Source organism: Montipora foliosa, chromosome 8 (assembly GCF_036669935.1).
Source record: "Montipora foliosa isolate CH-2021 chromosome 8, ASM3666993v2, whole genome shotgun sequence".
Taxonomy (NCBI): Eukaryota; Metazoa; Cnidaria; class Anthozoa; order Scleractinia; family Acroporidae; genus Montipora; species Montipora foliosa.
Window position 1 is genome coordinate 51,395,031 of NC_090876.1, and position 27,224 is coordinate 51,422,254.

At 38.4% G+C, this 27,224-nt stretch overlaps 3 protein-coding genes and 1 long non-coding RNA gene across 6 annotated transcripts in view; 1 reads left to right on the forward strand and 3 right to left on the reverse strand.

The window, feature by feature from the left end:
* Positions 1 to 2,070, reverse strand: part of LOC138012817 (limb region 1 protein homolog) — a 14,007-nt gene extending 11,937 nt beyond the window's left edge. The window contains exons 1-2 of the mRNA XM_068859711.1: positions 1,630 to 2,070; positions 329 to 416 (exon numbers count right to left, since the gene is read on the reverse strand). Of these exons, the coding sequence (XP_068715812.1) occupies positions 329 to 416; positions 1,630 to 1,695 (154 nt within the window). The 5' untranslated portion in view covers positions 1,696 to 2,070. The remainder of the gene's footprint in view (positions 1 to 328; positions 417 to 1,629) is intronic.
* A 68-nt stretch (positions 2,071 to 2,138) lies between these two features.
* Positions 2,139 to 15,869, forward strand: LOC138012818 (all trans-polyprenyl-diphosphate synthase PDSS1-like). 3 transcript variants are annotated; one of them, XM_068859715.1, is made up of 9 exons: positions 2,139 to 2,231; positions 8,593 to 8,689; positions 9,164 to 9,294; positions 9,588 to 9,841; positions 11,363 to 11,472; positions 12,914 to 12,994; positions 13,117 to 13,230; positions 14,504 to 14,584; positions 15,459 to 15,869. In XM_068859715.1, the coding sequence occupies exons 3-9, from the start codon at positions 9,242 to 9,244 to the stop codon at positions 15,597 to 15,599; spliced, it is 834 nt and encodes a 277-aa protein (XP_068715816.1). In that variant the 5' UTR covers positions 2,139 to 2,231; positions 8,593 to 8,689; positions 9,164 to 9,241; the 3' UTR covers positions 15,600 to 15,869. The 3 variants fall into 3 exon arrangements, with proteins under 3 accessions (XP_068715816.1, XP_068715815.1, XP_068715813.1); XM_068859714.1 differs by having other exon boundaries at positions 2,145 to 2,568; XM_068859712.1 differs by lacking the exon at positions 2,139 to 2,231 and adding an exon at positions 6,897 to 7,212.
* On the reverse strand, positions 5,646 to 6,906 carry LOC138012834 (uncharacterized). The gene is made up of 2 exons (XR_011125083.1): positions 6,781 to 6,906; positions 5,646 to 6,536 (listed from the first exon to the last, which is right to left on the reverse strand). It is a non-coding gene; the product is annotated as an uncharacterized lncRNA (long non-coding RNA).
* A 133-nt stretch (positions 15,870 to 16,002) lies between the features above and the next one.
* Positions 16,003 to 27,163, reverse strand: LOC138012814 (GTP-binding protein 4-like). The gene is made up of 20 exons (XM_068859708.1): positions 27,067 to 27,163; positions 26,939 to 26,997; positions 26,463 to 26,574; positions 26,200 to 26,303; positions 26,006 to 26,089; positions 25,510 to 25,562; positions 25,087 to 25,150; positions 24,294 to 24,330; positions 24,089 to 24,181; positions 23,309 to 23,371; positions 22,234 to 22,456; positions 21,626 to 21,822; positions 20,680 to 20,892; positions 20,499 to 20,564; positions 20,241 to 20,287; positions 19,808 to 19,901; positions 19,337 to 19,402; positions 19,127 to 19,255; positions 18,670 to 18,736; positions 16,003 to 16,218 (listed from the first exon to the last, which is right to left on the reverse strand). Exons 1-20 carry the CDS (start codon positions 27,112 to 27,114, stop codon positions 16,133 to 16,135), a joined length of 1,905 nt encoding a protein of 634 aa, XP_068715809.1. The 5' UTR covers positions 27,115 to 27,163; the 3' UTR covers positions 16,003 to 16,132.
* Positions 27,164 to 27,224: the final 61 nt, after the last annotated feature.

Below are 27,224 nucleotides of genomic sequence, written 5' to 3' on the forward strand. Positions count from 1 at the left end.
TTCACACTTGAGAGAAATTGCAAAAGATGATTATTGAAAATTTGGGGGCGGGGGTTGTAGACAAGATGTATTATGGGATTTGAGGAAATAGTAAATATCTGATTTGAAAGGAACTTTCTACACATTTCCCTTTCAACGTTCACCCTTTCTTTTGGACATATTTTTTTAGTTTAGCTGTTTTCCCTTGGTAACATAATAATAATAATAATTCTCTTCCACAATCTTCTGTAAAATAGTTGACTGATCAAAATTTGCAGAGACTGGCAAGGGTTTCAAATTCACAAATTTTCAAGACCAGGCCTGTTGCTCACTAAATTAAATCACTCACCAGAATCCAGTTCATCTCTTTTTCTTTTGTAAGTACTGATGGTAACATGAGAAATTCCATACAAAACAATAAAACAAAGTAGAGAGATCTGTACAAAGGAAACGAAACCAAAAAATACTGATAAATTACAGAATAGTGATCGACTGTCTGCTCACTTTTCCAATGCTCCTGTTCCAGGAAGCACTTTGCCATCTTTGACAACAGGACAACTTTTGACAAACCGCAATACCAGGAAAACCTAATTGTACTGAAGGATGAATGCATAAGGGCTGATTTACAAGTTTAATAATATACATGCAAAAATTTCTCGATTCTGATTGGCTGACAGCAGTGCAGTTTAAGTGTAACACAGTGCAAAAAGTGTAATACACCAGTGCAAAAAGTGAAATACCAGTGCAAAATACACATAGAAATTCTGGATTATGATTGGCTAATAAACAATAGGGTTTGATCAGAACCAATCAAATCTTTTGCTTTCAAATCAAGCGCACACCCTGGATGACGCAATTTTTCCCTGATTGCGTGATATGTGTGCGTTTCTTCTGCTTAACCATCTCAAATTTTTTCATGTATATTATTAATAAATAATCACATGATTTTTCTCGTGCAATTTGTAATAAATAAGCACTTGTAAAAATTTTCAAAGACTACAAATTCAATTTTGGTCGTCTTTGAAAAAATTTACTCGTGCTTATTTATTCCAAATTGCACTCGAAATCATGTGATTACCTATACAAATAGATTAAGTTATTCAATTTATAGCTATTTCTGTTAATTTTAAGTGGCTTTTGTACCCTACTTGTATTTCATTCTTCAAAGTCTCTTTCATGTCTCATAATGTGACAAATACAAATTTTGATGTTGTTGCTTTCATAGGACACTTAAATTTAAAACAATTTAACGTGTGTTGGTGTGAAATTTGATAACTTCTTTAACAAGGTTTCGTATTTTGCTTCCCAAACATTTAAACAACGAAAACTTTTTAAATGAACTTACCAAATTTCGTTATCACACAAGACCTGAATTAATATTAACTCATAAAGTTCTTACGAAAACCAAAGACAAAAATGAACAACAGTGTGTAGTTCTCCTTTTTCTTAAATGATAAGCCTCTTAAGAGTTTAGGACGAAAATCAGCTTACTGAGTAAACAATTTCAAAATAACATTACGAAGAATGCAGAGCATTTTACTATCCACGATCTGTTTCCCTCTAGGCATGTAAATACACTCGTACGGTCCACAGATGTGGGTGATGTCTTTTCTTGTAAAAGTTTTGGACAACTTACGAAGAAATACTTACCACATATTCTCTAACTGTATCGTAAAAAATCCGTTCTTCCTCGCTTCCATCGTAGTCTGACGCCATTACTCATCCACTCGCCAGAAAACTTGAAAACCGAGCCATTTTCCCCATAATACTTTTTAAATTTCTTCGAAAAGAAAATTTATTCAATCAACCCTGCTTTACCACACTTAGGAACGTCAAAAAACCTCATAACTGAGATCGTGAAACTTGTACGGTTTTCAGACGAACTGAAACGCTGCTGGGGTCAAAGAACAAGGATGAATTGAGAGACAGTCTACACGTGCCAAAACAAATGTACAGTATCAGATTTCTTTCCTTGGATGTGTGCAGCCCCAGCAAACTTTCAACACGCTAATACAGTGTAGCCCAAACAGGAATCAAAATCTGTGACTTATTTGACGGTTTCACAATTTATCCAAATGACTTCTCGCCTTTGTTTTGCTAGTCCTAGTCCCATTTGCGCACTAAATACGAGTAGGTCCTGAGACTCAACAGGGAGGTAACAGGGAGGTAGGGTAGGGGTGGCGAATGGTACCTGGAGAAAAGTGGGTCTCGGAAAATTTTAGCTGGATCTCGAAATCTCGAAAGCGTTTTTGGTAAGTCTCGAAGTCTCGCTTTTGCATGGTTTGTTTTTACCCTTTTTGAATCTCGAAACTTTTTACCAAGGAGTCTCGGGCTCGGATTTTTAACTTAGATCTCGGCGAGTCTCGGAGTTTACCATTCGCCACCCCTTAGGGTGGAGGGACTGAAAATTGCCATAAAATTTGCCATATAATAATTGAGGAAACTCCCGTAAAACTTCAGTATTAAGAACCAAGCAGATCATTGGAATCAAATTAAGGGGGAACTGGATCACTTGACAGAGTTGTGATGACTTTTCCACCGTTCCAAATTATATCAGAAGAACCTCAACCAGCAACAATAGCTTCTCAGGTGTGTTAATATAATATTCAAAATCACACATTTATCCCTTCAACTTCAGGCATGTTTCTGTGTATGTGTCCAAACAGGACTATGTTTCCTCAAGTCTTTTATTAAAACTTTCTTAATTTCTTTTTTTTACCCTACTTCTTTGTATAAAATTATAAGGCTAGATATTAAATACTTAAATATTGCAATTTCTTTATTATTAAGTCTTTAGTTTCTTTTCATTAAATTTTGATGATGATTATCAACTTTTCTTTTGTAATAGAAAAACATTTTAGCTAACTGGGGCACAATATTAATTAACCTAGAGGTGTCCCTCTCCTCGTTAAGTGTAATTATTCAAATACTGGTATTAATTTATGAAGTCTATGAATTATTGTTTATCTGAAGGGGAGAAGTTAAAAAAAACCTTACCCCATCTTCTCATGACTCATGTGGAAGTACTTTAATGGATAAAGTCTAAACAGTCAGGTTATTTTGCCAAAAGGTATGCTTCAAAAGCATCAAATTCTTAAATACAAAGAAATTCTGGCTGTACAACAATAAGTACAAATGTATGGATTGATGCAAATTCTTAGAGCTTAAAAGGCTTGTGTATGAACTGACGTTACCTTCATGTAGAGCAAAAATGTGTGCATTATATATATTTACATTACCTTAGCTGCAGCGTTGCATCCAGGTTTTACTGGGTAGGGGTCCTCTGGGCCCCTTTGCCAAATATTTAGGGGTCCATACCAGAATTTTGGGGGTCCTAAGTTATACTGACGCTAAAAATGAAAATACACCAACCATGATTCTCTCTTTGTTATGCCAATTCTAGATGGATCAATCAACGTTATGTGGAAAATTGCGCCATTGTTAATATAAATATAGCGAGCGCGTGGTTGTGCTTTCAATTTACAAATTTGCATATATTTCAAGCATGAAATTTGTGCGTCCACAAAGACCCCTTCTTAGCATTTTAGGACGTCCAAATGCAAAATATCGCGTCCTAGGACGCAATGACGCACTCTGGATGCAACGCTGACCTTAGGTGAAGGGGTCAGAGACCTGCCCGGTATTGAGCTAAAATTTTCTCCTCTAAGTGAGTTATCATCACGATCCAGTTTTAATGACTTGGATGTACCATGCAACACAAAACACACCCATTGGTTTATTTGATGGGAAATTATTAATAAAATATATTTGTTGACAAAAATATAATGATAATGTTAGTGAACTTTAATTTTAATGAGCTATTAAATGGTATTCAAAAACTGCCAGAATCCTTTAGGTCTTTTTTTTCATTGTCGTTTGAATTACATGCTTTAGAGGACTGAGATGTGGGCTGTTAATGAGGAGCTCGAGCGAGGGATAACAGTCGTGAAAGTATCACTCCTAGGATACAGATAAAAAAGCAAAACCCCTCCTCAAAAAACCATTAACCTAAACCACAAAACCGTGACAGTGAAATTCCCATTTTTTTCACACCAATTGTTCCAAGAAATGCCCTGTTTGTCAATAGTGTACAGAACCTTTCTGCAGATTATCTTTGAATCTTCTCATATGTTGTTTGGAGGGCTCTTGTGTCCATCATAACAATAAAGACCCATCATTCATCCTGACACTTACAGCTGTAACCAGACACACTGGTCTTGATATGACAAGACCTCAAACATCAATAATACCCAGCAGCATTGCCATTGCAAATTTCAACAGCAGTCAAACAATGACCCTACTGAGATTGCAGGATTTGAACAATTCTGGTAGATTTGGACAAATATTATTAAGAAATAATTCTGGTAGCTTTAGTCAAATATTGCCACCCTGAATTAATGTGTTCGAGCTTTAAATTTACCAAAATTACTGGAGAGAAATACAACAGCAGGGCTTGAAACAATTTCCTGGATGGCACTGGTCAAGTTGTCCTGATTTTGTACAGACAAATGTGCTCAAGTGAAGCTATGATCCTCACAGTTATGAATGCAATTTTAGCAATTGTGTAGGGAAGCCTGTAAAATTCAGGACTTCAATGGGATTTAAACCCGTGACCTCACGATGCCAGTGCAACACTCTGACCAACTGAGCTATGAAACCACTGATGTTGAGAGCTGGTCATTATGTCATAACTCTTAACCCTTTCACTCCCAAGAGTGCCACTTATAATTTTACTCTGTCTAACGCCAGACGATTTTAGTCGTCAATGGGGAACCCCACGGGAGTGAAAGGGTTAAAAAAGTGCTTCTTCCCTCTCTGCAAGATGCAACTACATTTCGTGAGCTTTTATTGTAAAAGCAGCCTCACAATCAGTGCAGGAGGCATGGAATGCACAGCACAGCCACAATATTTGGTAAAATCGAAAAAGCACTTGTCATATTACACTTGTGCTTCCCACTATCCCTGCCTATCACTTTTATGATTCAATTTGAAATTTTACTGTAGTCAAAGGTGGTCTGTTCCTATCTTTCTTTTTCTTTCTTTTTTTTTCTTTCATGAACCCAAATATACAATATTATTGCAATTTAGAACTATTAGCTTTAAATTAAATTTTCCTTTGAAGAATAAACGACTGGACAAAATGTCCGGTCATCCAAGGATTTGCCCAGGCAAAACCCATTTTTGAGCGGACATTGTCGGTTGACCGACCGTTATTTCAAGCCGTGCCACTGATGCAAGAATTTATTAAAACCTGGAAATAAGATTACCAGCAAGATACACCTCCCTATTATACTAGTAACTGTAACATAAAGAGTCAGTTGAGTAAGGCATCTGGGAAGTTTGGTGATAAAAGTAAAAGTTGATGTTTGGGGCACCTTTTTGGATGATGTCACATGCTTGATTAATGCAGTTACCCTTGTACTTCAATTGGAAAAGATTGCCGTTGAGAACATGGAAACTTGAACGTCACAACCTTATCACCAAACTTCCCAGGTGCTTTACTCGCTCGAAAATCATAATAAGATGAACCGCTTTGCTGCTGGTAAGAGGCACCTTCCCGCTTTGTCAATATGATTGCATTTCATATTCTGACAGCAATTTTGGTGAATTTGAAAATAACTTGCTGATATTAGCTTTTGGATTTGTAAATATACAGTGGTTGAAAATTTATGTGAAAACATTATGTTCATGCCTTTATTAGAAAAACAGATTATACAAAGAAGTCATACAATGTAAAAGAATAAATCAGAGTTGTAGAAGAATTAAATAATTTTTGTTCTTGAAAATGATTTCCTACAGAATTTTGCAATATAAAAATAAGATTAACAGTCCTTTAGTATAAAACGAATTAAAAAAGATATACAGATAATAACTATTATAGTAAACATATTTCCAGGCTAATGTGGGTGAGAAAAGAAAAAAAAAATCTGATAAATGAGTGTACTTTAACAAGTCCTTAACCTCTGAAAGCAAACAAAAAGAAAAGCAAATTTCTCGTCCAATTCCACAAAGACATGAGATGGGGAAAGCATTCAAGCAGATGCTGTTTACAAAGCTGTATTTATGTCAATGTTAAAGGGTTTGCCTGTCACTTTCAGGAACATAAGCTCTATACGTATGCAGAATCATGTTGAAACCATGTACAAAAATATGACTTGCAAGGCTATATAGAATAAGTATATCAGATAACTGGTTTCAAGTCCTCATGTAACAACTTTCACTGCACATTTCAACGCTTATTCGCTGGATTTGTTTGGCAATTTCTTGGGAGACGCGGCTCTATCTTCATCAGGCTTCTTTTTTGTTGAACCTTTGGGGCGACCGCGAGGTCGTTTTGGGCCCGTAGGTTTCGGAGCAACGCCCTTCTTGTTTGTCGATCCCTTGGGTCGCCCTCTGCCTCTCTTGACAACTGGTTCTCCTGACTCGGCAGTGACAGTTTCAGTTGCAGGGGCAGCGGGTTCTTTACGTGGACGACCACGTTTCTTTTTTTCTGCAACCTCCACGTCTGGCATTTTGATCAAACGTTCTTTTCTCAGACTTATCCTAAACTACCAACCCTGCAGCACGTAATGTATAGCAATCAGGAAATTATTTCTCGCTCAGATTATTGGCCTAAAATTTGTGTTCGTGTGCTACCCTGAAAAAATGTATCAGTCATACTTGAAACAGACAAAATAATAAAGGGCACGCAAAAATTAAAGGCGCGCGCGAAAAGCAGGTCACGCGAACCCCTAAATCGTCACTATAAAAAAGCATGCGTGTGGGCGATTTAGTGAAAAGGAAATAATGAAAATTACTTACCAAATATTAAGTTGTTCGCACTTAGCAGTGCAAAATAAATGACCGTTGGGATATCGGGGCTCTAACAAATAAACAGCAATGCAAAACAGGACGCTGTTAAACAAATCCCATCATACATTGCAAGTTTCAAGAGTTACGTAAATCCAAGATGGCGGTTGCAAACATTTCATGTCCCCCTTTTGCCCTCCTGTCATGCTTTAAAAAGTTTTTTATTTCGCGGAATTCAGTCTTCAGCGTTAAAGTATGTGAAAGCACTTGCCGTCTGCATATATCCAGCTGTTACTCTTGTTCTATCTCTGTCCGCCGTCAGTATCCAGCTTCAGCCCAACCCACGTCAGGGTTAATATCCTATACAGCAGTAACTCATCCTAGAAAAAACAAATTATTTCAAAGCTCTCCTTGCCGTAGGGATGCAGATCATGTCTCTTCCAGGTAAGGTTTTTATTCGAAGTCTTCGTCGTTTCATGATATCGCAAAAAATTCTTGATCCAGTTATGCAAGACCATCGCAGTTGGAGAAGCCTGTCTGCAGAAATACCCACAATTTTTGCGCGTTGGGGTTTTGATATAGATTTTGAAAACTTAGCTTGCTTATGGTGTATGTAATCGGATATGTCATTTTGGGGTGACTGGTGACATTTGATCTAGATACCCTTGTGTGCCTCCCTCCCCTGAGTATTAATTAACTGGGTTGGGTGGGGGGGGGGGAGTACTTTAGGAATTTCTGGGTAAGGATGTGCTGCTAAGACCCTGGAACCCTTAGCCTATACCAGAGCTAGTTCAGCTGAATTTTGCTACCCTATACTAGAGTAAACTCCCACCGATTTCTCTCTAAATTCCGATTCTTGACAGTTAATAATATCCAGAGGTGTTTCATGATAGCCGTTTATTGACACTGTTGAGGTTGAGTTGCGTAAACTTTTAGTTTGCCGATTTGATTTTTTTTTTATTCTTGAGTGGGAATTTCTGGTTTCCTTAGTCTTGATAAAATCTTCAACCGACTGGTCACTTTCGTGAAAAATGACACCCTATCAAATGGCTATGATTTATATACTCTATCCTAGAGTAAACTGCTTGAAAACCATACCACTCAATACGGCATTCATTCTCTTCCCTACACTGGTATCAACCTGTGGAATTCTTTATCTATTGATGTTAAGAAAATCAAGCCATTTTCTAGTTTTCGACAAAATATCAAGAACTCTATGATTGATGGTTATAATAGTGTTCCTAATTCCTGAAGTTTTGTGATTATATTATCTTTTACTACTATTTAATTAATGAAGTAATACTTTTTTATCTAAAACAGCTCCTTTGTGACCATATTCCTTCTTGCTCGCATCCTTGTTTTGAGCTATTTAGGTGTACCAAACTCTACACAATGAACCTAAAATTTTAAAAAGATTCTTTATTTCTATCACAATCTTTTACTCTTTTATCTAGAAACAATGAATTGTGTTAATATTATCTGTGAGTTTAAATAAAACTTGACTTGACTTGCCTTCAAATATCATAGAAGCTAGTGGATAAATAAATTAGATTTTCCTCACTTTTTCTTATAAGGAGCAGGGGTCTCATTTGAATTCTCAACAGCTGTTGCTGTGCTATTTTCAGCTGTAACACTGCAACTGATTGATAAACTGATCCACTTGATGGGACAATTTTAAAGCTGTAACATTTTACAAGTGATACCAATGACATGTGTTACAGGTTACAGGTTCAATTGAGAACCCTGTGGATTGAATAACTTGCACCAATAAAATGTAGATGAAATGTTAAAGAGTTTTGGTTTTTTTGTTTTGTTTTTTGACAGATACTGTTCATCTTGGTCATCGTTACAAAATTCCCAAAGTGATCCACAAGTTTTAACAGAAACATATTTATCAAACCTGTGTGATCGTATAAAAAAGGTAACACATTTTGGATTTATAACCACAGTGAAGTAATATTAGAACACGGATTATTATAAGCCAAGATTCAAGCAACACACCATGTCATTGTGCTTTATTTTTATGACACAACTGGGCATATCTTTCTACAGTCTGGTCTGCAACATACACTACAGTTTTGATGTAAACAGAATACACCTTATTCCAAAATAGCTGCCATTTAAATATTCTTTTGTTTTTATTCAAAGAAGCCCTTGATGCCTCGTTCTTAAGCTTAAAATTCAAAAGAATACTTTATCTTGAACGAGGTAACAAGGGCCAATTTGTATCCGCATAAATCAGCGGCCATTTTGGAATAAGGTGTATACTAACATAAGTGGTATTCTGGCATCTATCAATTTCTTTACAGTAGAGGTTCTGTATAGCAGACTGCCAAAATTTTTTAAAAGCAACAAGACAATCATGAATGTGTTATTTCTTACAAATATTTTGCAGAAATTAAACACATCTATAAAACCTCTGAGAGAAGTGAGCCATTACTACTTTGATGGTCGAGGGAAGTACATTAGACCAATGATTGTCTTGCTTGCAGCAGGTGCATGCAACAAACACACCGATAATACAAGGTCAGTGTTCATAATATTGTCCTTTTTTTTGTCAATGCAGAGCCAGATAAACTAATCCCTTGGTCTCTCCAATATTTTAGTCATGTACTCCTGAAGGGAGGGGAGGGAGGGAGGGGACCTTTCACTTTGATGGAGTGAAGAGTCACCCTCAGTTGCTCCTCCCATCAATCTTTTGTATGCTATGTCCTATATATTTTTACATGTGTAGCCTGACAGTACAAGGGTTTCTCTTTCTTTCTTCAAACATGGTTGATGATTATTTTGCTATTAGTTCTGTCTGTTTCTTCACGCAGCAAAATCCTTCACTCTCAAGAAATTGTTGTCATGGTGTCAGAGATGATCCACACTGCTAGCTTGATCCATGATGATGTCATTGATGGTGCAAATACAAGGCGTGGCAAGATTTCTGTGAATGAGAAGTTTGGAGAGAAGATGTCTGTACTGGCTGGAGACTACATTCTGTCCTGTGCTTCAAAAACACTTGCACAGCTTGGAAATGCGGAAGTGGTAGAGCTGTTAGCAAAAGTTGTAGATGAGCTAATAAAAGGTACAAAGTGACCTATGGTAATTATTGCAGTGACAGTACCCACAAAAATGATGAATTTAATTAAAACATATTGACTTACCGGTATTGACACGTCATGTTGAAACCCTAATCCCAGATGGTCACCTTTGGTTAATCCTCAAACAAAATCAGGCAATTAGTCTGCATGAATGTTATAAATCAGAAAAAACAAAAATGTAGGAACCTTTGTTGGTGATAGTAGCTCAAGACCTCATCTAAATAGCATTTATTTTAATGGTAAAGGTAAACCCGTCTTATTTAACGTCGGAAGGTCCTTTACTCTTTAGAGACATTAAATAGAGAGTATTCTCCCAGGAAGCCAACGGTGCGCTAATTTTACCCCCTCTTTCCATCAGTGCTCCGTTTTAAGGGTATTTAAAGCTACTTAGGCTACACTGAAAGGAAAGAAGTTGAAACAAGGATGTGAGATCCGGGGATCGAACTCAGGACCTTATGCACCAAGGCCGCGCACTAACCAACCGTGCCAAAAAAAAGGCCATGCAGATGTGATTGAAGCATCATACACATCCACTGTATTCACGTCCACATTCGCCTCTGTCACAGTTTGTAAAGCAGGGTGGATGCACACCGGTTTCCACCATTTTTTACAGAAATCACACAAAAAAAAACGTGGGAAAGGGGACTTTGGAGAGTTAAAATCCAAAAAATCCCTGGGAAGCATGCCCCCGGACCCTGGCCCCTAGTTATATATCCAAAACACTAGTTTAAAAGTCTGAAAGTTTGAAACTCAGGACTGTGCTGCATAGTAATTCACTCAAATATGCATTCATTACATTCTTAAACTGTTGAATCTTTGACATCATTTTCTCCTCCATCCAGCTCTCTCAAGATTTTAAAGTTATTACTGGTGGACCATTAAAATAGGAAAATTCCAGTTAAACAGGTGTCTTTTTTAAATCAGGGCTTGAGACTTTGGTCACTCAGTGGTTTAATAGTTAACAAAGAAAAAAGGAAAGTTTGATCTGTTGGTCATTGTAGCACTTTAAGCATTTTTACATTTTCCTGTGGTACACAGTGATCAGTTTTCAAGTTCTCGGTAAAACAAGGCACACAACAAAGCTGGAAGCAGAGGCATAACCACGAACAATTCTTAAGAGGGCAAATTTCTGTTTTGAAAGCACTTTCTTGTTGACATTTTCGAGCTTGATTTATACTCATTCATGTACTGCTCATTTTATACTTATCCATGTCTCGACAAGCAGAGAGTACCTGTAACAAGCAATAGTGGTCATACAAAACGTGTCATTGTTAGAGGGATTTGAGACAAAAAAAGTGCTTTTACAGGGAAGATATTGTTGACATCACCTGTTGTCATTAATGTGCCAAACAGATCCTCGCTGGCTGTCGAAGCAAAGGGTCTTTTGTTCCTGTGGCTGGCACATTTGAATAACAAAAGCTATGTTGGTAAATAGATATCTTCCCAGTTTTACTTTGATTAATTTTTTTTTACCTGTAGTTGTTATACCTCATGTTACTTTTCAGGCGAGTTTATGCAACTGGGATCGAAAGAAAACCCAGATGAAAGGTTCAATCACTACTTAGATAAAACATACAAGAAGACAGCCAGCTTGGTGGCATGTTGCTGCAGAGCGGTATGTTGAAGACAAAGTAACTTTGCCAGGGGAGGAAGGGGGGGGGGGGGGGAGGGTCAGATATGTCCAGAAATGCAGGTCATAACGAGATGTACAACAGTTTCACAAAGTATGGTGAAGTGGCCCCTCAAGCACATCGAATGTCGACAATTTACGTCACAAAGTGTCCTCTACACTCCAATCCTCAATTAAGGATAAAAAGGTGAATTTACCATCACCGAAAAGAACGCTGACTCTAAAACTTAATTTCTTTCTTCTTGTTGGATTTCAAAATTGGGCGTACATGTGTGTACGTCTAATGACGTACATTTCTGGACAAAAGTGAGAGGTCAAGGCGTTGGAGTTGTATGCGGATACTAGGGAGTTTAAGCAAAGACGACCGCTACGGCTACGGCAACGAAAACGTTCGTCCAAAATATAACTAAGGCCCGTTTTAAACGTCGCATTTTACATGTGCCGAATCTAATGCGAATTAGAAAAATCTATTGTTTTCGTTCACTTGCATTTGATTCGGCACATGTAAAATGTGACGTTTAAAACGGGTTTAACACATACGGCCCCACAAGCTGTTGTGTAAATGAGGGTTCTATACTTTTAATGACTATCCTTGGCTTGGATACGTCCTTGTGCAAAATTTCCCGTAGGCTGGCGACAAGGTGCACTATAGACGAATACGTGAGAAGATACATCTACACATATGCATCTGCATCAACGTCTTCCAGCACTCGGCAAAGTCCCTTTTTGACTTATGGTGTTTCTGCTTAGAAACAGAGAAATACTTGAATTTTGCATACTGTAATGACTACAGATTCTACTCTTTTTGCTGTTGCAACGCAAACCAATAATTAAATTATTTATGTACAGTATCAGATGGGCTCCTGACAGTATACAATTTTCTTGTGTGAACGGTAGTGATAAAAAATCGAGACCACCGTGCCTGCATATCCTCTTTCTTTTGCATCGCTTGCCTCGCTGCACCTTATTTGTGGATATGTTTGCGCTCGCTTCGAGTAGAGAACCAACAAAAACTCAACCCAAATAGATCCGCCGGATCTGGGAATCGAACACCAATCCAGCAAGCCGGAGAAGAATAATTGTTTTATTAAAAACTCCAGGATCAACGACTCTTCCATGTTGATTTTTGCCTCGGTCAATTTCGGTCCAAAACGACTTTTGTCGGCAATTTTTTCTCAGGGCTGCAAAAATGTTTTCAGCTCACTTTATTTCTGACGCTTTCCTTGACCATATAAGGTACAGCAGGTATATGAACTGATAGCCTGTGTCTGGCGAGCCAGTGAAAATGCTGGAAATCTGATATCCGTAGTTCAGTTTTTAATAATGTTAAATATTTTACCATCATTACCCTCATATGCATGAATTGTTTAATTCACGTCTTTAGTCATTCTTTTTCTAAAAAAAAAAATTAATTGCTAATTTTTAGGTTGCCGTATTTGGTGATTGTCAGCTTGAGGTGCAGGAAATCGCATATCAATATGGGAGAAATATTGGAATGGCATTTCAGGTACCACATTTGCTCCGTTTATTGTTTACAATAACATTTTTTTTCCGGGTGCATATACAACCATGAAATTGACCACAAAGAGCACGCTACATAATTGATATTTCCATGTTGATTTTTTGTAGATAGTGGACGATATACTTGATTTTATAGCCACTGATAAAGAGATGGGAAAACCAACAGCTACAGATTTACATCTTGGACTGGCAACGGCACCTGTCCTGTTTGCATGTGAACAGGTGTGGTATAACGAATACCGTCTTTAAAACCCAATAGGGAGCTTACGAAACGAGGACGACGACGGCTACGAGGACTTCATTTAAAATTACAAGTTCGCGTTATTCATATCACTACGAAACTATTTTATGTCGTTTCGCTTTAAAAATGTGTAGTAACTGTCGAGGAATTAAATTGGTATGAGTGAGTTGGAAGCGTAGAGAGAGAACTGAAAATTCATCTTCATGTGCTAACGTCCTCCACAGAACCTTGAATTTGGTCATTTCACGTCGTCATTTTGGAGATGACGGCAAAAAAAATGTACCAAAATGTAAAACGCACGTGCAGAGCGTGCAGAGCCATTGTTTTTGCTCACTGAACCTATTGTTTTGAAGCGTCGTCGTTTCGTAAGGTCCCTATTGACGTCCTAAGACACCCCCAGTTGACGAGTAAAATCGTCTGGCGTTAGACAGAGTAAAATATGTCAAGTCTCACTCCCAGGGGTCAATGGGTGAAAAAGACGTGACCTTGTTTCAAAATTTAACAAATAGGCTTGCTCCCAGTCCTCTTCACGGGCACCCGTTCATATCACCGAGCTAATCATTGAATTAATTGCGCTCATAACTGCGAGGCAACATAGTTTCATTTGAGGAAGGATTACGTTTTTGTAAACGTTGGCTGTGTAGCATTTATATTTGAACAGACTTAACTGATTGGAGTGTAATGTGAAGTGCTAGGTTTTACCCCATATATGAACCATGTGAGCGTTAGCCCTACTAATCGAAATGGGCCCACACAAGAACAGAGAAAAACTCTGACCAGGGTGGGAATTGAACCCACGACCTTCGGGTTAGATCACCGCTGCTCTACCGACTGAGCTACAAGGTCAGACGGGAGCAGGCTGTGGGAACTGAAGAAGTTAAAGTCACGGCAATGAACATGTACAAGTACAAGGAAGGATTACGTTTTTGCAAACGTTGGCCGCGTAGCACTTATCTGTTCAAATATAAGTGCTACACGGCCAACGTTTCTTTTAATTATGGAACATCCCACTGAAAAGCAAAAGCTTTTCGTTCGAAAACAAAAGTATGGCATTCTCGAGTGTTTAAGTGATCATAAATCTCTACTTTAAGTGGTATTTTTCTGCAAATTTGTATTCTGGTGAAGTCAAACACGGTCTTTCCATTTCTAGAGTTTCAAGGTGACTAATTGTTGCAAAAGGCCTATCCCGGCCCTGCATAAAACCCATGTTTCCCTCCAACGATCTCTACAAGCGTCTTTCCTTTCTTTCCACAGTTCCCTGACTTGAATGCTCTTATTATGCGCCGGTTTAAAGGCCCGAATGATGTAGAGGAAGCCCGCCAAGCCGTTTATAAGGTAGGTTTCAAATGCCGTTAAAAAATCACACGTTTTTAGCTTTCAACCGAGAACTTAAACACGAAGACACACTATAAAAGATGTGGTGCTTTAAGCACATGCAAATGATTTATCAATGAACCGTGGACGCAACCGAGCTCAGTGATAATTTGTGCAACAAAAATAGCCCCTTATAGCAATGTGTCTGTAATATGTCAGAAAATGTTATGTCCTTTTTTTTTTCATCCCCAGTCCCTTTTTCTCTCACTAGAAATATCTTTTAGGGCTTCCGTCTCTGCTGATTACCATCTTGGATAATTAATCAGTCGTCCGTGAAGCGACCCCTTTTAAGGGGGCACTGTCATTAGCTGCACATCCTCGGGCTTGTTTGCTCTCGAGCCCACGGAAAATTCTAGCCGCCATCATGGACTCACGTATATTCGCCGGAGTTTCTCCTTTGTCCACCATGGCCCTCCCCAGTGGACGCCATTTTGAATTTGTCGATTGAAAAAAGTTAAACTAACACTTTTCAAGTTTTCACAAGACGCTAGCGCATGCGCTTCTCGTGACAGTTTCCCTTTAAAGTGCGTCTTCGTGTTTAAAAACCCCCGTCGTTTGCAAGGAATCGACAGTGTGCTGTAGTTCCGTCACCAAAGGTCGCATGATAAAAGTTAACGTAACGTATTTTTTGACGCCAACAGCCAAGAGCGGAGAGGGTAGAAATGGATTGAAAGTGAGAAAACGCTTTAAAATCTTTTACCTTCAATGTTCTCATCAACCTTTTATAACCGTTTGCATGCTTCAACCTGTATTTTCCCCATTTTTTGAGGGGTCTTCTTGACCAAAACGGAGTTTGCATATTAACCACGAAATTTTGTATGATTCTTTGTTTCAGAGTGATGGAATCGCCCGCTCTTATACACTAGCAACTCAGTACACTAAGGAGGCTGTGAAACAAATTAGCAAGTTATCTGCATCACCGCAACGCGACGCCCTAATCAGTATCACACACAAAGTCCTACAAAGAAGAAAATAAACTGTCCACAACATTTCAGCTCAATCGATTCTTTTTTCTGTCCTGAGCTTGGCACAAGTCTCCATTATTGGAATAAGCCGAACACTTCTTTGAGCGCTTCTTCTCTGTACGATACGTGGCAAGCTACAACCTTTATCCTCCTACTGGCTAGGAAAGTAAAAGGAATATGATTATAAGAATTTAACTAAATTTTTACAAGAATGTTTGGAAAAATCTATCCTTTGTCTCGAAATGAGAAAATTAAAGTGAAATCGTTCTACTTGACAGTTAGATTACTTGTTACGGCGTCTGTTCAGTGGTAGATCACAAATGTCACCAAAATGTGGTAAGAACGAAAACGTAACAAAAGAGGCAATAGCCGAGTGCGTCCCCGAGTTGTTATCACGTATTTCAAATCTGCCGAGGATTTATTGCTGAACACGGCAAGCAAGCCAATGGGAGAGATTAGGCTTAGATAAAATACCATACACAAACAAATTTTCACAAATGTGATTTCTCCTGAATCGGGGATTTTATTTTTATGTCAACCGTCGTTATCTTCTCGACACCTTGTTCATCTTTCGTTTTCCTGCAAATATGTGCTTGGGCATCTTTGTTCCGATCTTCCTGTCTGCCTCTCCTGTCAACCAAAAGTTAGTGTTAATTGGCCATTTTACAGTTGTTTGCTCAGCGACCTAGCCTATGAATGGCTACGAGGCTGCCGGTGACCTTGCATTGATACAGCCCCCACTGCTTTTATCATGTAAATTGTGTTGTTGTAATGCTAATTAGTCCATATTAACATTACAAAAGCATGAAGGTTTGTATCAAAACAGGTTCACTGGCAGCCTCGCTTCCATTCTTAGCCTAGGTAACTTAGCTACAACTGTAAAATGGTCTATTGGCCGAAGCGGAAAATACCATAATACTCTTTGGTTGTCCACCCAAATATTGAATAAGCATTGTTTTTGTTTTCTCTTGGGACCATTGTAAGTCCCAAGAGAAACAGGAAAACGATTATTCAAAATTTGGGTGGACAAACAAAAGAGTATTATGGTATTTTCCGCTTCGGCCAATAGCGAGCTTAATAAGCAGGGACGACGACGGTTCCGAGATCGCCACAAAAAAATTGGTTTTAATGGACAAAAAACCAAGTCTTTTCACGTCCCGCAGGTGCCAGAATTTTTTTTTTCAAAGGTCCGAGAGTGTGCTACGCGAGTTGGAGGCAATCATCACCAACGACTGAAAAAAAAAGATACCTCTGACAGCAGGAGCCCGGAGGCGGTCAGGTCAGATTTCTCGTCAAACCAGTTTTGGCCCGCCAAGCACACCTGAACGTTACTAGAATTTGTGATTACATCACGTGAGCGCTCCTTCCATAATTTGGAGCAATTTACAGCGGTTATCAGTCACACGCGCCCCTCGAGGACTTTTTCCTTTCTCGAAACTAAATAATCCTGTTCACTTGACGACAGTCGAATACATTTGATTGACGTCCACGAAAATTATGTTTCGAAAAATGAAAAAAAAAGTCGTTGACGGGCGCGTGTGACTGGTAACAGCTATAAGCGGTATTGTATTGATTTTAGGTTGCGCGAAGTTTGATTCATTTGAGGAGCATTTGTTTTCCGAAGTGTCGAACGTGATCTACGATGTAAAACAGGATTTCAAAAACAACGAGATCATTGCCTAAAGTGCAGTACGGAACACTTCGAAATCTCCTTACCATGCTTCGTCAATAAAGCTTGGTTTTCACTAGCGACGCAAGCACAGGCGCAAGCATGCGCAGCTTATGCTAAGTGAAAACGAACGTCGACATAAGCTTCAAAATCAACCACGGCAACCGCCATTTTGTTCAAATGCTCAGACGCAGGGAAATCTGGAACGAGTGCTTTAATTGGTCAGACGCAACAAATTTCCTTTTGTATACAAAAATTTGGTTTTATCAACGGAGTTGATAATGTAAATTGGCCACCGTACAGAGATTCTAAAAGCTGACGTTTCGAGCGTTAGCCCTTCGTCAGAGCGAATCGAAGGGCTAACGCTCGAAACGTCAGTGTTTATAATCTCTGTACGGTGGCAATATACATTATCAACTCCGTTGATAAAACCAAATTTTTGTATACTACTTCCCCACCGACGCAGCACCACAGTTTCTTTAGAAACTACCCCCTTCAAATTTCCTTTTGCTTACGCTGCGTTTCGTTTTCAAACGACGCAAGCGAACACAGGCCACAGCGCAAGCACAAGCACTGAGGCTCCGGGATCCGGGATCCACCAAAGGTTTTTTTTTTTCGTCTCGACACGTAGCATTGTCTCGGACCTTGGAAAAAAATCAGTGGCACCCAGGGTAAACATTCACACCCTTCAAACCAAGTATTCGTAGAATCTGGACAGACATTTCAAAAGGAATCATCGCGAAATAATAACGCGAATGTGAAGTGATATTTAACAATTATTCTACGAGGGCGCGCTGGATATGAAGTAGGGACTTAACGATCTACGACGCGGTCGTCAACGAGAACACCACGAAACAACAGTATCATTGGTTAAAAGAGGAAGAATAATCATGCTGCACGTGCGGCGGAAATCTGATATCCGTAGTTCAGTTTTTAATAATTTTGGATAACATCCTCGTAGCGGTGATCGAAGTCCTTGCGCATAGAACGTCCTGTAAGTACGAACGTCCTTGTTTATAGTATTCCTGAGAAAGACTGTTTTGGGTGACGATGACTGACGTTTCGACAAACTGAGCGGAAGTCATCTTCACAGTCGAGACTTCCGCTCGGTCAATGTCACCCAAAACAGTCCTCAGAACTACACAATCACCCGGACGATCGTACTTCACTTAGTTATAATATGATTCCTGGGTTTAACACATTTACTATTTTACTTCCCAGTAAATTAGTCACCGCAAAATTGTTATTGAGCAGACCTGGGCCTTTACTGTCGAAGGACTCTTGATTGCATCCCCACTGAATTAGTTTTCGAACAAGGGATACCCTCATACCTAATGCAATTGCTTAAATTTTCGCGCAGTGGTATTAAAGAAGTAGCAAATCAAGCGAAAGTGACTGACGACGATTCTTACCTGCTCGTCCCATACGGTTCATTCCCCTTTGAGCGACCTTTGACAGCTTCTTAGCTTTCTTCTTTTTCTAAACAAAACACAAGAAGGAAAAATTAAACTAAAGATCAGCGAAGTAGGCACCCTTATCGTTGCCTTCTTCCTGCATTCATTATAATTCCCTAACTTTGGATTCAGAGTTATATTTTCCTGTTATGGTCACTCAGTTGTATTTGCACATCCCAGAAAAAGGAAATGAAATCCATCCTCCTCCCCCACAAAATAATTGATGACTATCTTTGACATGGGAAGGGGAAAGGTTGCCTTGATTTTCCCGATAGTCAAAGAAAAATTACCCCTCTACACTGAATCGAGTAATTACCACATCCACCTTCACTGTGATGGCTTCTTTTACTGTGTACTGAACAAGTCGACCTGCCTGTGATACTTTCTTCCCACCACGATTTTCAAGTTTCCTTACCTCTGGGGGGGTTATCCCTGACTGGTCACGTGGTGGCCGTGACAAGCTGCGCGCGACACTGCTTGCGGCTCGTTTTCTTTTGCGGCTCACTGGGGTCTGGGAACGGGCCCTAGTTAAATCTCCATCTCCCTGAAAATAATTTAAATCCAAATTTAGACATTGTTACCCAAGGTTAGATAAACTTCAAGACTTTATCGAAATACTACGCACTTCTTCAATGCCTTCCATTTCTTCACCAAAGTCAGCTTTCCTTTTCCTGCTGCGAGCAGCTTGAACCTAAAGATATAAAATGGAGATCATCAACATAACCCTTAGCATCATTCCTGTGGCCTGTTTCTCAAAAGTCCCGAAAGTTTTCGGGCCTATTTCGGGTGCCACGATTCCCTTTATGTCTTCGCAACGCCGAGGTTCCAAGGCATCAAACTTCGCAATCCTCTTAGTTTTTCTTACATTAAAAACATGTTAAAAGGATCAGCTTTTCAAAATAAGCAGATTGCAGTTTGACGACTGGCTTTTCGGGCCCGAAAAGTTCTCGGGACTTTCGAGAAACAGGCCCCTGGTCGGTGGTGGTGAAGCTGATTAGTTAACAAGTAAATAGCATAAAAGAGAAGGGAAATAAGACAATGTGATTTACGCGTTGTCTTTCTTGGGAAGAAAGCGTGACAGATAGAGCTGACGTACCTTCAGAAATGTGGAACGAGGAACCTTGGCACTGTTATTACTTGCTCTACTTTCGGCATGAACTTTCTTCATCAGCTTTTTCTTCTGACGGATTCTGACAATAAATAAATACAGAAACAAAAGTCAGAACGTTTTTTTTGGAAATCAACCATTTAAGGAACAGATGCTAATTGACCATCTCAGATTATGTGAAAGTGGAATTCTTTCTTTCCACCCCACTTGCAAACGGAAAACTTTCAATTAAGCCCTATTCCTTAGAGTAAAGTCATGCGGTCTGAAATGGGAAAACAAAAAAAAATTGTGCCGCTGAAAATCTGCTGATCTCAACCAATGCATAATTTTGCAGCAATCTGCGATTATTAAAGAGGGAAAAATGATCGCTGTAGTGAGTGATATGAATTTCTCTCTTCCAAACGCTGAAAGGCCAACTCACAGTTCTGCTTTGTTTCTGATATCTTCTTCTTCGGAGTGGAGTTCTTCCTGAAAAGTAAGAGCACACTCAATGATCTCACAAAATTAATTTTATAGTAATAGTTCACTAAGGACGATATTATTCTTCGTTTTAAAGACTCCATGCTTTGATAGCAAGGAAAACAGATGTGGAGAGAAAATAGCATTATAAGTATTTGCATGCATGTACATACATGAAATGAATTTACAAGTAATACAATCTACACGTGTCATAGCCTACCAAATCAGAATCATAAAGGCCAGCCTGCTCACGTAACTCCTCTTCCTTCTCCAACTCTTCCAATTTCTGCAGTGGAATAATTATTGTAAGAAAAAACTGTCTTCAATAACATGCAAATATATAATTACCGGGTAGGATCTTTACGTTCATCTGGCAATAAACAATTTCGAAGTGTGTGTACCTTCATTATATCTGGATCAATGTAGTCAGCCACATTTTTTCCGAGGTATATCTCTGGTAGAACATCATGTTTCTCTTCCTCAATCTTTAAGTCCCAATGTTGCCGCATATCCATGAAATAATCTTCTCCAAGCTCGGACTCAAGATCCTTTGCCAGTTTTCTCTTTGTTTGAGCTCCTTCAATCGCCATTGCTTGCTTCTTATCAAGTACTGCCTGATAGTGTGGGAATTAAACAAAATATATGTAGCTGTTTTGAAATGTGACACGCTGAGCTTCTTGAAGTAGTAGAGAGGTTGACTACTCGGCATTTTAGTAAGAGCTGTAAAAATATAGGAAGCGAGTCATTAGGTGGTGCTAAATTTCTTCTTGAACAATATCACAATAAATGTGACTTGGGTAAAAATGAAGATAAAAATAATCAAACCAATAAGATGTAGGCAAGAACCCGTTAAAGACCACAAGACAAGAACAGGAGGATATTTAACCAAGCGCAGAAATTCCTTGGAATTTATTTATTAATTTTATTTTGTATTCAAGGAATGGATTGTTAATTATTGTTTGTCCTAAAAAAGACTTTGTTGTTGTTTAGGTTTGTAAAGCTATGCTTTTACTACCAGCCCAAGTTTGGTGTGCATATAATTCATTGTTGAAGAACAGAAACCAATGATGAGCCATAACGACTGTTGCATAGATTATTGGTTTTAATTTCTAAAGAAACTGTGGTACTGCGTCAGTGGCAAAGTGAAACTAAGAAATGGTTTTATCAACTCAAAGAAATTCAAAAGCTGACATTTTGAGCATTAGGCCTTTGTCTGATCAGAGCAAATTGCCACTTCCAGTAATCCTGGTCTAACACTCGAAATGTCAGCTCTCAAATTTCTTAATACGGTGGTCAATTTACCACATCAACCCAGTTGATAAACCCATTTCTGTGGGCATACATTACCTGCGGAATGCATGGTGGTCTCTCTTTCTGATCTCTCTGGGTCGGCATGGCAACATGAAGTCTGTTCATAACATCCTTTGCTTTCTTGCCTTTCATTTTCACCTCAACTCTGTGAGCCAACAGCTGATCACATGCTTCAGTTTTCACAGCCATCACACCCTCCTCACTGACTGCGCTCATTGAAAGAACTGTCACACCTGCACGTAAAGGGCAAGAGCGATCAAACTATTTATATTGACTTAAAAAATCAAAGTGAGTGATACCTTCCGAATACTTCAGTGAAAGATAAAGAGGCATCACTTTGTTCAACTACGTGAAAACCAGCAAAAACAGCTGGTTCCTTTTTTTTCTACCTACAAAATGATTACATAAGCTCAGGGGCTCAGGTCACACATGCAAGCCAATCTCATTGAGTGGCAACCACCATACTTCTGTATCTACACACTGTGTGCCATTGTTGTTGTTGTTGTCATCAGACAGGCAGTTGTTGCCTGTTGTTTAGTTCAATACTAAAACTAATAATAATTATTATTATTTGAAATATCAGTTTTTCTGGTGGTTGTTGACGTCCCTGACTTCACTGACAATACGTGAAAAGTGCAACATACCATCTTGATCAAAAGCTTTCAGCAACTCTTTCTTTTCGTCAGGTAAGTCTTCTGGTCTGATAATATCAACTTTGTTCAGAACAACAAGCAGGGGTTTGTTAGCAAAGAGAGGTTTAATTCCATTGAAAAGTTCAATTTGCTCCTCAAGGGTGTGTGCACACTGCTCTGAAATGTCCACGATAAACAAAATGGCTGCTCTAAGATGCGCAAGTGCAGTGATGGCCTGAGGAGGTGAATAAATTAATATATCTTACTAACTGTACTGTCAGTTATGAACCACAATTTTATGAGGAAAAAAATTGAACTGGAAAAACAAGGAGCAGGCAGTAAGAAACAGAACAAGCTTTACACTTAGCTTAATACATTTTTAATCATAACAAATACTGTATCTCTACGAAGATTTTTGAATCAAGCAACAAGAAGAAACTTTTAAATTAAAAAAGGCTGTACTCTGACCATACTGTGGAATGTGGCCTGCTGAATTGGCAAAATGTGTGTGTAGTATCAGAGTATGTACACCTACAATATTATCATTTTCTTTTTGTTTTTAACCCATTGATCCCTACAGTAGGAAAGAGACCTAATAGATTTCACTCCATCTAGTGCCAGACAATTTTACTTGTCAATGAGTTGGGGAGGGGGAAGGAGCATCCCAAGGCATTTGAGGTGTGAATGTGTTAACCTCAGTCAGTTGACTCCTAGGAGAGAGGCTTAATAGATTTTTCTCACTCTAATGCCAGACAATTTTACTCATCAATGGGGAGGGTGGTTCAGGAGTCTTTTGTTTAACAATCTCTACATCCACTCAAAAACCATGTCCCCTTTTAAGGGATTGAAGAAAAGCTACATGTCATGGTGTAACCCACATATTACGACACTATAAAAGGAGCAGTCAATCAACACCCATTCCCAGTTTCTGTTGGATGGATAGAGTTTCGCCAAAGACATGACCCTCTCGACAATGAACATAATGATATGTGAAATGAATCACAGCTCATTCAGTTCGATTTTTAAAATGATTTGACTTTGACTTCATTCGGATTTATATGAGCATTAAAATCCACAAAACTCACACCTGCATCTCTATTGTGTTTCGTTCTTCCAATGAATGGTCAAGAATTCCTGGAGTATCAACAACCTAAAAACAATGGACATTGATATTAATAGCTGCAAGAAGACTTTGTGCAAATACTTTATGTGTAGCTAGTTTTAGTAAGTTCAGTGAATTACAAACACTGTGGTAATTACTTTGTCATCACAACCCAAGTGATTCTGGAACATAAGGATCCAAGGTCAGGAATTTTTGACTAATTATTCACAGTTTTCTGGGACAAGTTGTTGGAAGTGAGCTTTGCATTAACCTAGCAGCAAGACTTTATAATTACCACCAAATTCTATAGGTTTCACAGAGACTGACCCGAATAGCATCAACCATGTTTTATTACCTGATGAACAAATTAATTAAAATTAGCCTACACAGGGGTTTCAATAACTTCTGAAATAGCCGTCCATGATAGCCCATTGAAGGCGGCAGTTTGACAAGTTTATGATAGCATTTTCAGTGAAAATCAAGGCAAACTAGCCGGCGGTGTGAGGCAAAGCAGATGGCGGTATACCACCGGTAACCGGCTTCTATTGAAACCCCTGCCTACAACCCTTTGTTTCTTGTATGTAAAATTAATAATCACATTAATATAGGTACAGCACATGTATCATTCTGTAATAATTAAATTTAGTAGTAAAAGTAATTACTGTATTAATATTAAAGTTATTCCAGCATATCATTTGGAAACTAAATCTGCCCTTCCTCAAGCATGTAAAAATCTCATTTTTATCCAGTAACTATTACATGTACCTGCCATCTGAGGTATTTGTAGTCCATGTGGCCAACAAAGAGTGATTTTGTGGTAAAGGCATAAGGCTGGACTTCAACATCAGCTCTGGTCACCTGATTTAAAATACAGATCATACATTAATGCTTATTTATCAGCTGCATTATTTAAAACACATAAATGACATAATGTTAAAATCACTTCTGTCAATAATCATCAAATAATCACCTTATTCATGAAACTTGATTTGCCAACATTTGGAAAACTGAATAAGAAAACGACAATCATAATAATAGGTGAAAACTACTCTTGGAGAAAAAAGACAAAAGATGACATTGAAGCAATTGTTGTTGCATTAAGACAAGGCTTTCACAAACATTTTTCTCAAAGTACATGTACATTCATGTTTTACTCGTGGAAGATTTCTGACATGGGCACCTAAAGCAGTATAATTTCTGTTATCCATATAAAAAAATTGGTAGTGTCAAAGACAAGGCCAAAAAAATCACAGGTTCTCTGAGTCAGTTCACTGACATAAAGTCCTGTTGGACAGGGTCAATACCAAGTACATGTAGGAACACCCTATGTTAATGAAATAATTATAGCGAGAAGGGTGGACACATTGTTGAGAACAATACCCCTCTCCCCTGATCTGGACAAGATTCATATCCTGACATCCTGGTAGCTGCCATAAGTGGATTGAGTTTGCAATGGTTGTCAACCCTGCTCTGAGACCTTTTCTCCAAGTTCGTAAATTTCCCTCCCTCACCAAAAATCACCATCTAGTTTATTCCATTGGTAAGGTCAACTGTACTGAAGAATACACCAAAGTGTAACTTTATTAAGCATTCATGATTAAATCTGTTAATTGTTTTTTTTTTTTTTAGATGGACCATGCTACACGTACAGTACTTCTATTTTGTACACATAGCACATTGTAACCAAAAAGCCCAAATTGGGAGTTACAATAAACGTATGTATGTATGTATAGCACAAAATTAATGTAAGAATAAAAACCTACCCGCAAATCAAGAGTGTTCTTGTATTGGGATCAATGCATGGAAGCCTAGCTAAATGCTGCCGAACTGTGCAATGAAGAAGTCAAAAGATCACTAGTTTTTGGTTGTCATTTTGGTTGTCATATTGTATGTACATCTATGCTCTATACACTAGCAACATGCAAGACAGGATCATTACTGCACACCGGTGGCACAGTTGGGTTAAGCACCCAACTGCCACGCGGGAGGTTGTGAGTCCATCTCCGGCAGAACCACTTGTGCACCACTATTTTCCATTGACAGTTTCAGAACTACAGAACTAAAATCCTTAACAAAAGCTAACTCAACCACAAACTTTGATAAGTAGTGTTGTTCCAACATACAGTACATGTATACACATAGTGTTTTCATGGAAATCCATGGAAATCAAACCATCCTACACTTACCTTGTTCCAAGTATTGCAAACTTTGGTTTTGCCTCTTCATCACTGTGCACATTCTGTTGAAAATATATGTAATTTCCACTAATTTAAGACTTAAAAATCACAGTACAAGCCTACTTTTAGAGACAGATCCAAAACTCTGTATCCCAAAATTAAAGGATTAATTTTGTTCCATATTTCAAGTGGAACAGCAAACAGTCCAGGGAAAATATTGTCATCCCTACAAAAGTGCATCCCTACATAAGATAGCATCAAGGAAAGGAAAGTTAGCAGATCAAAGTGAGTAAAGAGCACCTTAAATAATTAATGGGAAAAAAAAAAAAAAAAAACAAGAAGTCTTCTAAGTAATATTAATGATGGTGGAAACACAAACAAATATCGTTATCACTGTTGGTAATGATCACATGGCCAACAACTCAGAAATTAGATCATTTGAAAGAATAATAAAACTACTGTATTACTGATTTCATGGAAAATAAAAATCATTTCTGTTGCTTACCTTCCAAGAGCAGCTCTTTTCAATTGTTTGCACCTGTAGAGTGAGTCGCCATACTTCAAGAGCCTCACATAATCCTTTGCAACACTTTCAAAAAAACAGTTAAGTCCCCTTAAAATTCATTCAGACAAACAATGAGAAAAATTCCCCGGGAATTTCATTAAGTAAATTATTTCAAAATTAGAAAGCAACCTTACTTGTCAATCAAGTGTCGCGCTGTATTTATTTGCCCTAAGGCCAGTTTATAGTGATCTTTATCGTAGAGAACATTCATCAGATCAGAATAAAATGGATGAATGTCCTGAAAAAATCAACAAATAAACAAACAAAGGTTGTTACTGGTTTTTCAAGCAGCCTTTCTGAGTCACCTTGCCCAAAGAGAATCCAAAGGAATCAATCAATACTAACAACTCTTGACAAATTTTCTCATCTCTATCTTTGGTTTCAAAACTCTTATTACCTCAAGCCTTGGAAAGTCAGTAATGATGGTCGTCAGTTTGTCATGGTAATTCTGCTGGGTAAACTTGACCTTTCTCATGTAAAATCCCCGAATCCGGCTTATTTTGTAGTGTCTAATGAAAAAAAAAAAGCCTTTTTGAAATTTCTCTGGAACAATTTTATTTCAGATTCCAAGACCAACATGCAGCACCATAGTATATTATAGATATCTCATTATTCCCATGACTCAAGAGTTTTATAATCCAATGCTAAATGCACCAGACATCTCTTACGTACATGCACGTACTAATTTCAGACACACTTGCATTGTACTTCAAAAGAACAGTTTACGTCCACCTCTCGTCTCTTTTTTTAGGAAAATACAGCACTATTAACACTAGTAGCTATATCTCTAGTCTTTTTTAAACGTAGCCATTGCAAAGAACGAAGTCACTAAACAAAATCAGCTGTTTTTTTCTCAAAAACAGATGAACTTACCGATGTATTACTGTTGGGGTTTTCCTTTGCGTTCTCGAAAGAATGATGTCGACAAAGTCCTGCCGCGCAAGTAATGCTAATCAGTAATTTGCAGTTCACGTTATTTCAATTTGCAATTTTATCCTTACCTTTGCCGAGGGAACTACCGTAATTTGCTTGAAATTGTAGTGTGCCATGATGGAACAGGCGAAGCACGTGAAATCGCATGAAAAAGAGAATTTCTGATGAATACTTGATGTAAGGATACATACATTGTACTCTGGATAAGTCCTCTATCTATAGTGTA

What these genes read in the sequence shown, in the direction of transcription:
- LOC138012818 (XM_068859712.1), top strand. Translation starts at nt 6,929, where the DNA reads ATGGCGGTTGCAAACATTTCATGTCCCCCTTTTGCCCTCCTGTCATGC. An exon ending in ATATTGGAATGGCATTTCAG is followed by an intron (nt 12,995 to 13,116) that starts GTACCACATTTG and finishes GATTTTTTGTAG; the next exon opens with ATAGTGGACGATATACTTGA. An exon ending in CCCGCCAAGCCGTTTATAAG is followed by an intron (nt 14,585 to 15,458) that starts GTAGGTTTCAAA and finishes TCTTTGTTTCAG; the next exon opens with AGTGATGGAATCGCCCGCTC.
- LOC138012814 (XM_068859708.1), bottom strand. Translation starts at nt 27,114, where the DNA reads ATGGCACACTACAATTTCAAGCAAATTACGGTAGTTCCCTCGGCAAAG. An exon ending in TTGATCCAGATATAATGAAG is followed by an intron (nt 20,565 to 20,679) that starts GTACACACACTT and finishes ATTCCACTGCAG; the next exon opens with AAATTGGAAGAGTTGGAGAA. An exon ending in ATCAGAAACAAAGCAGAACT is followed by an intron (nt 19,902 to 20,240) that starts GTGAGTTGGCCT and finishes ATTTATTGTCAG; the next exon opens with AATCCGTCAGAAGAAAAAGC.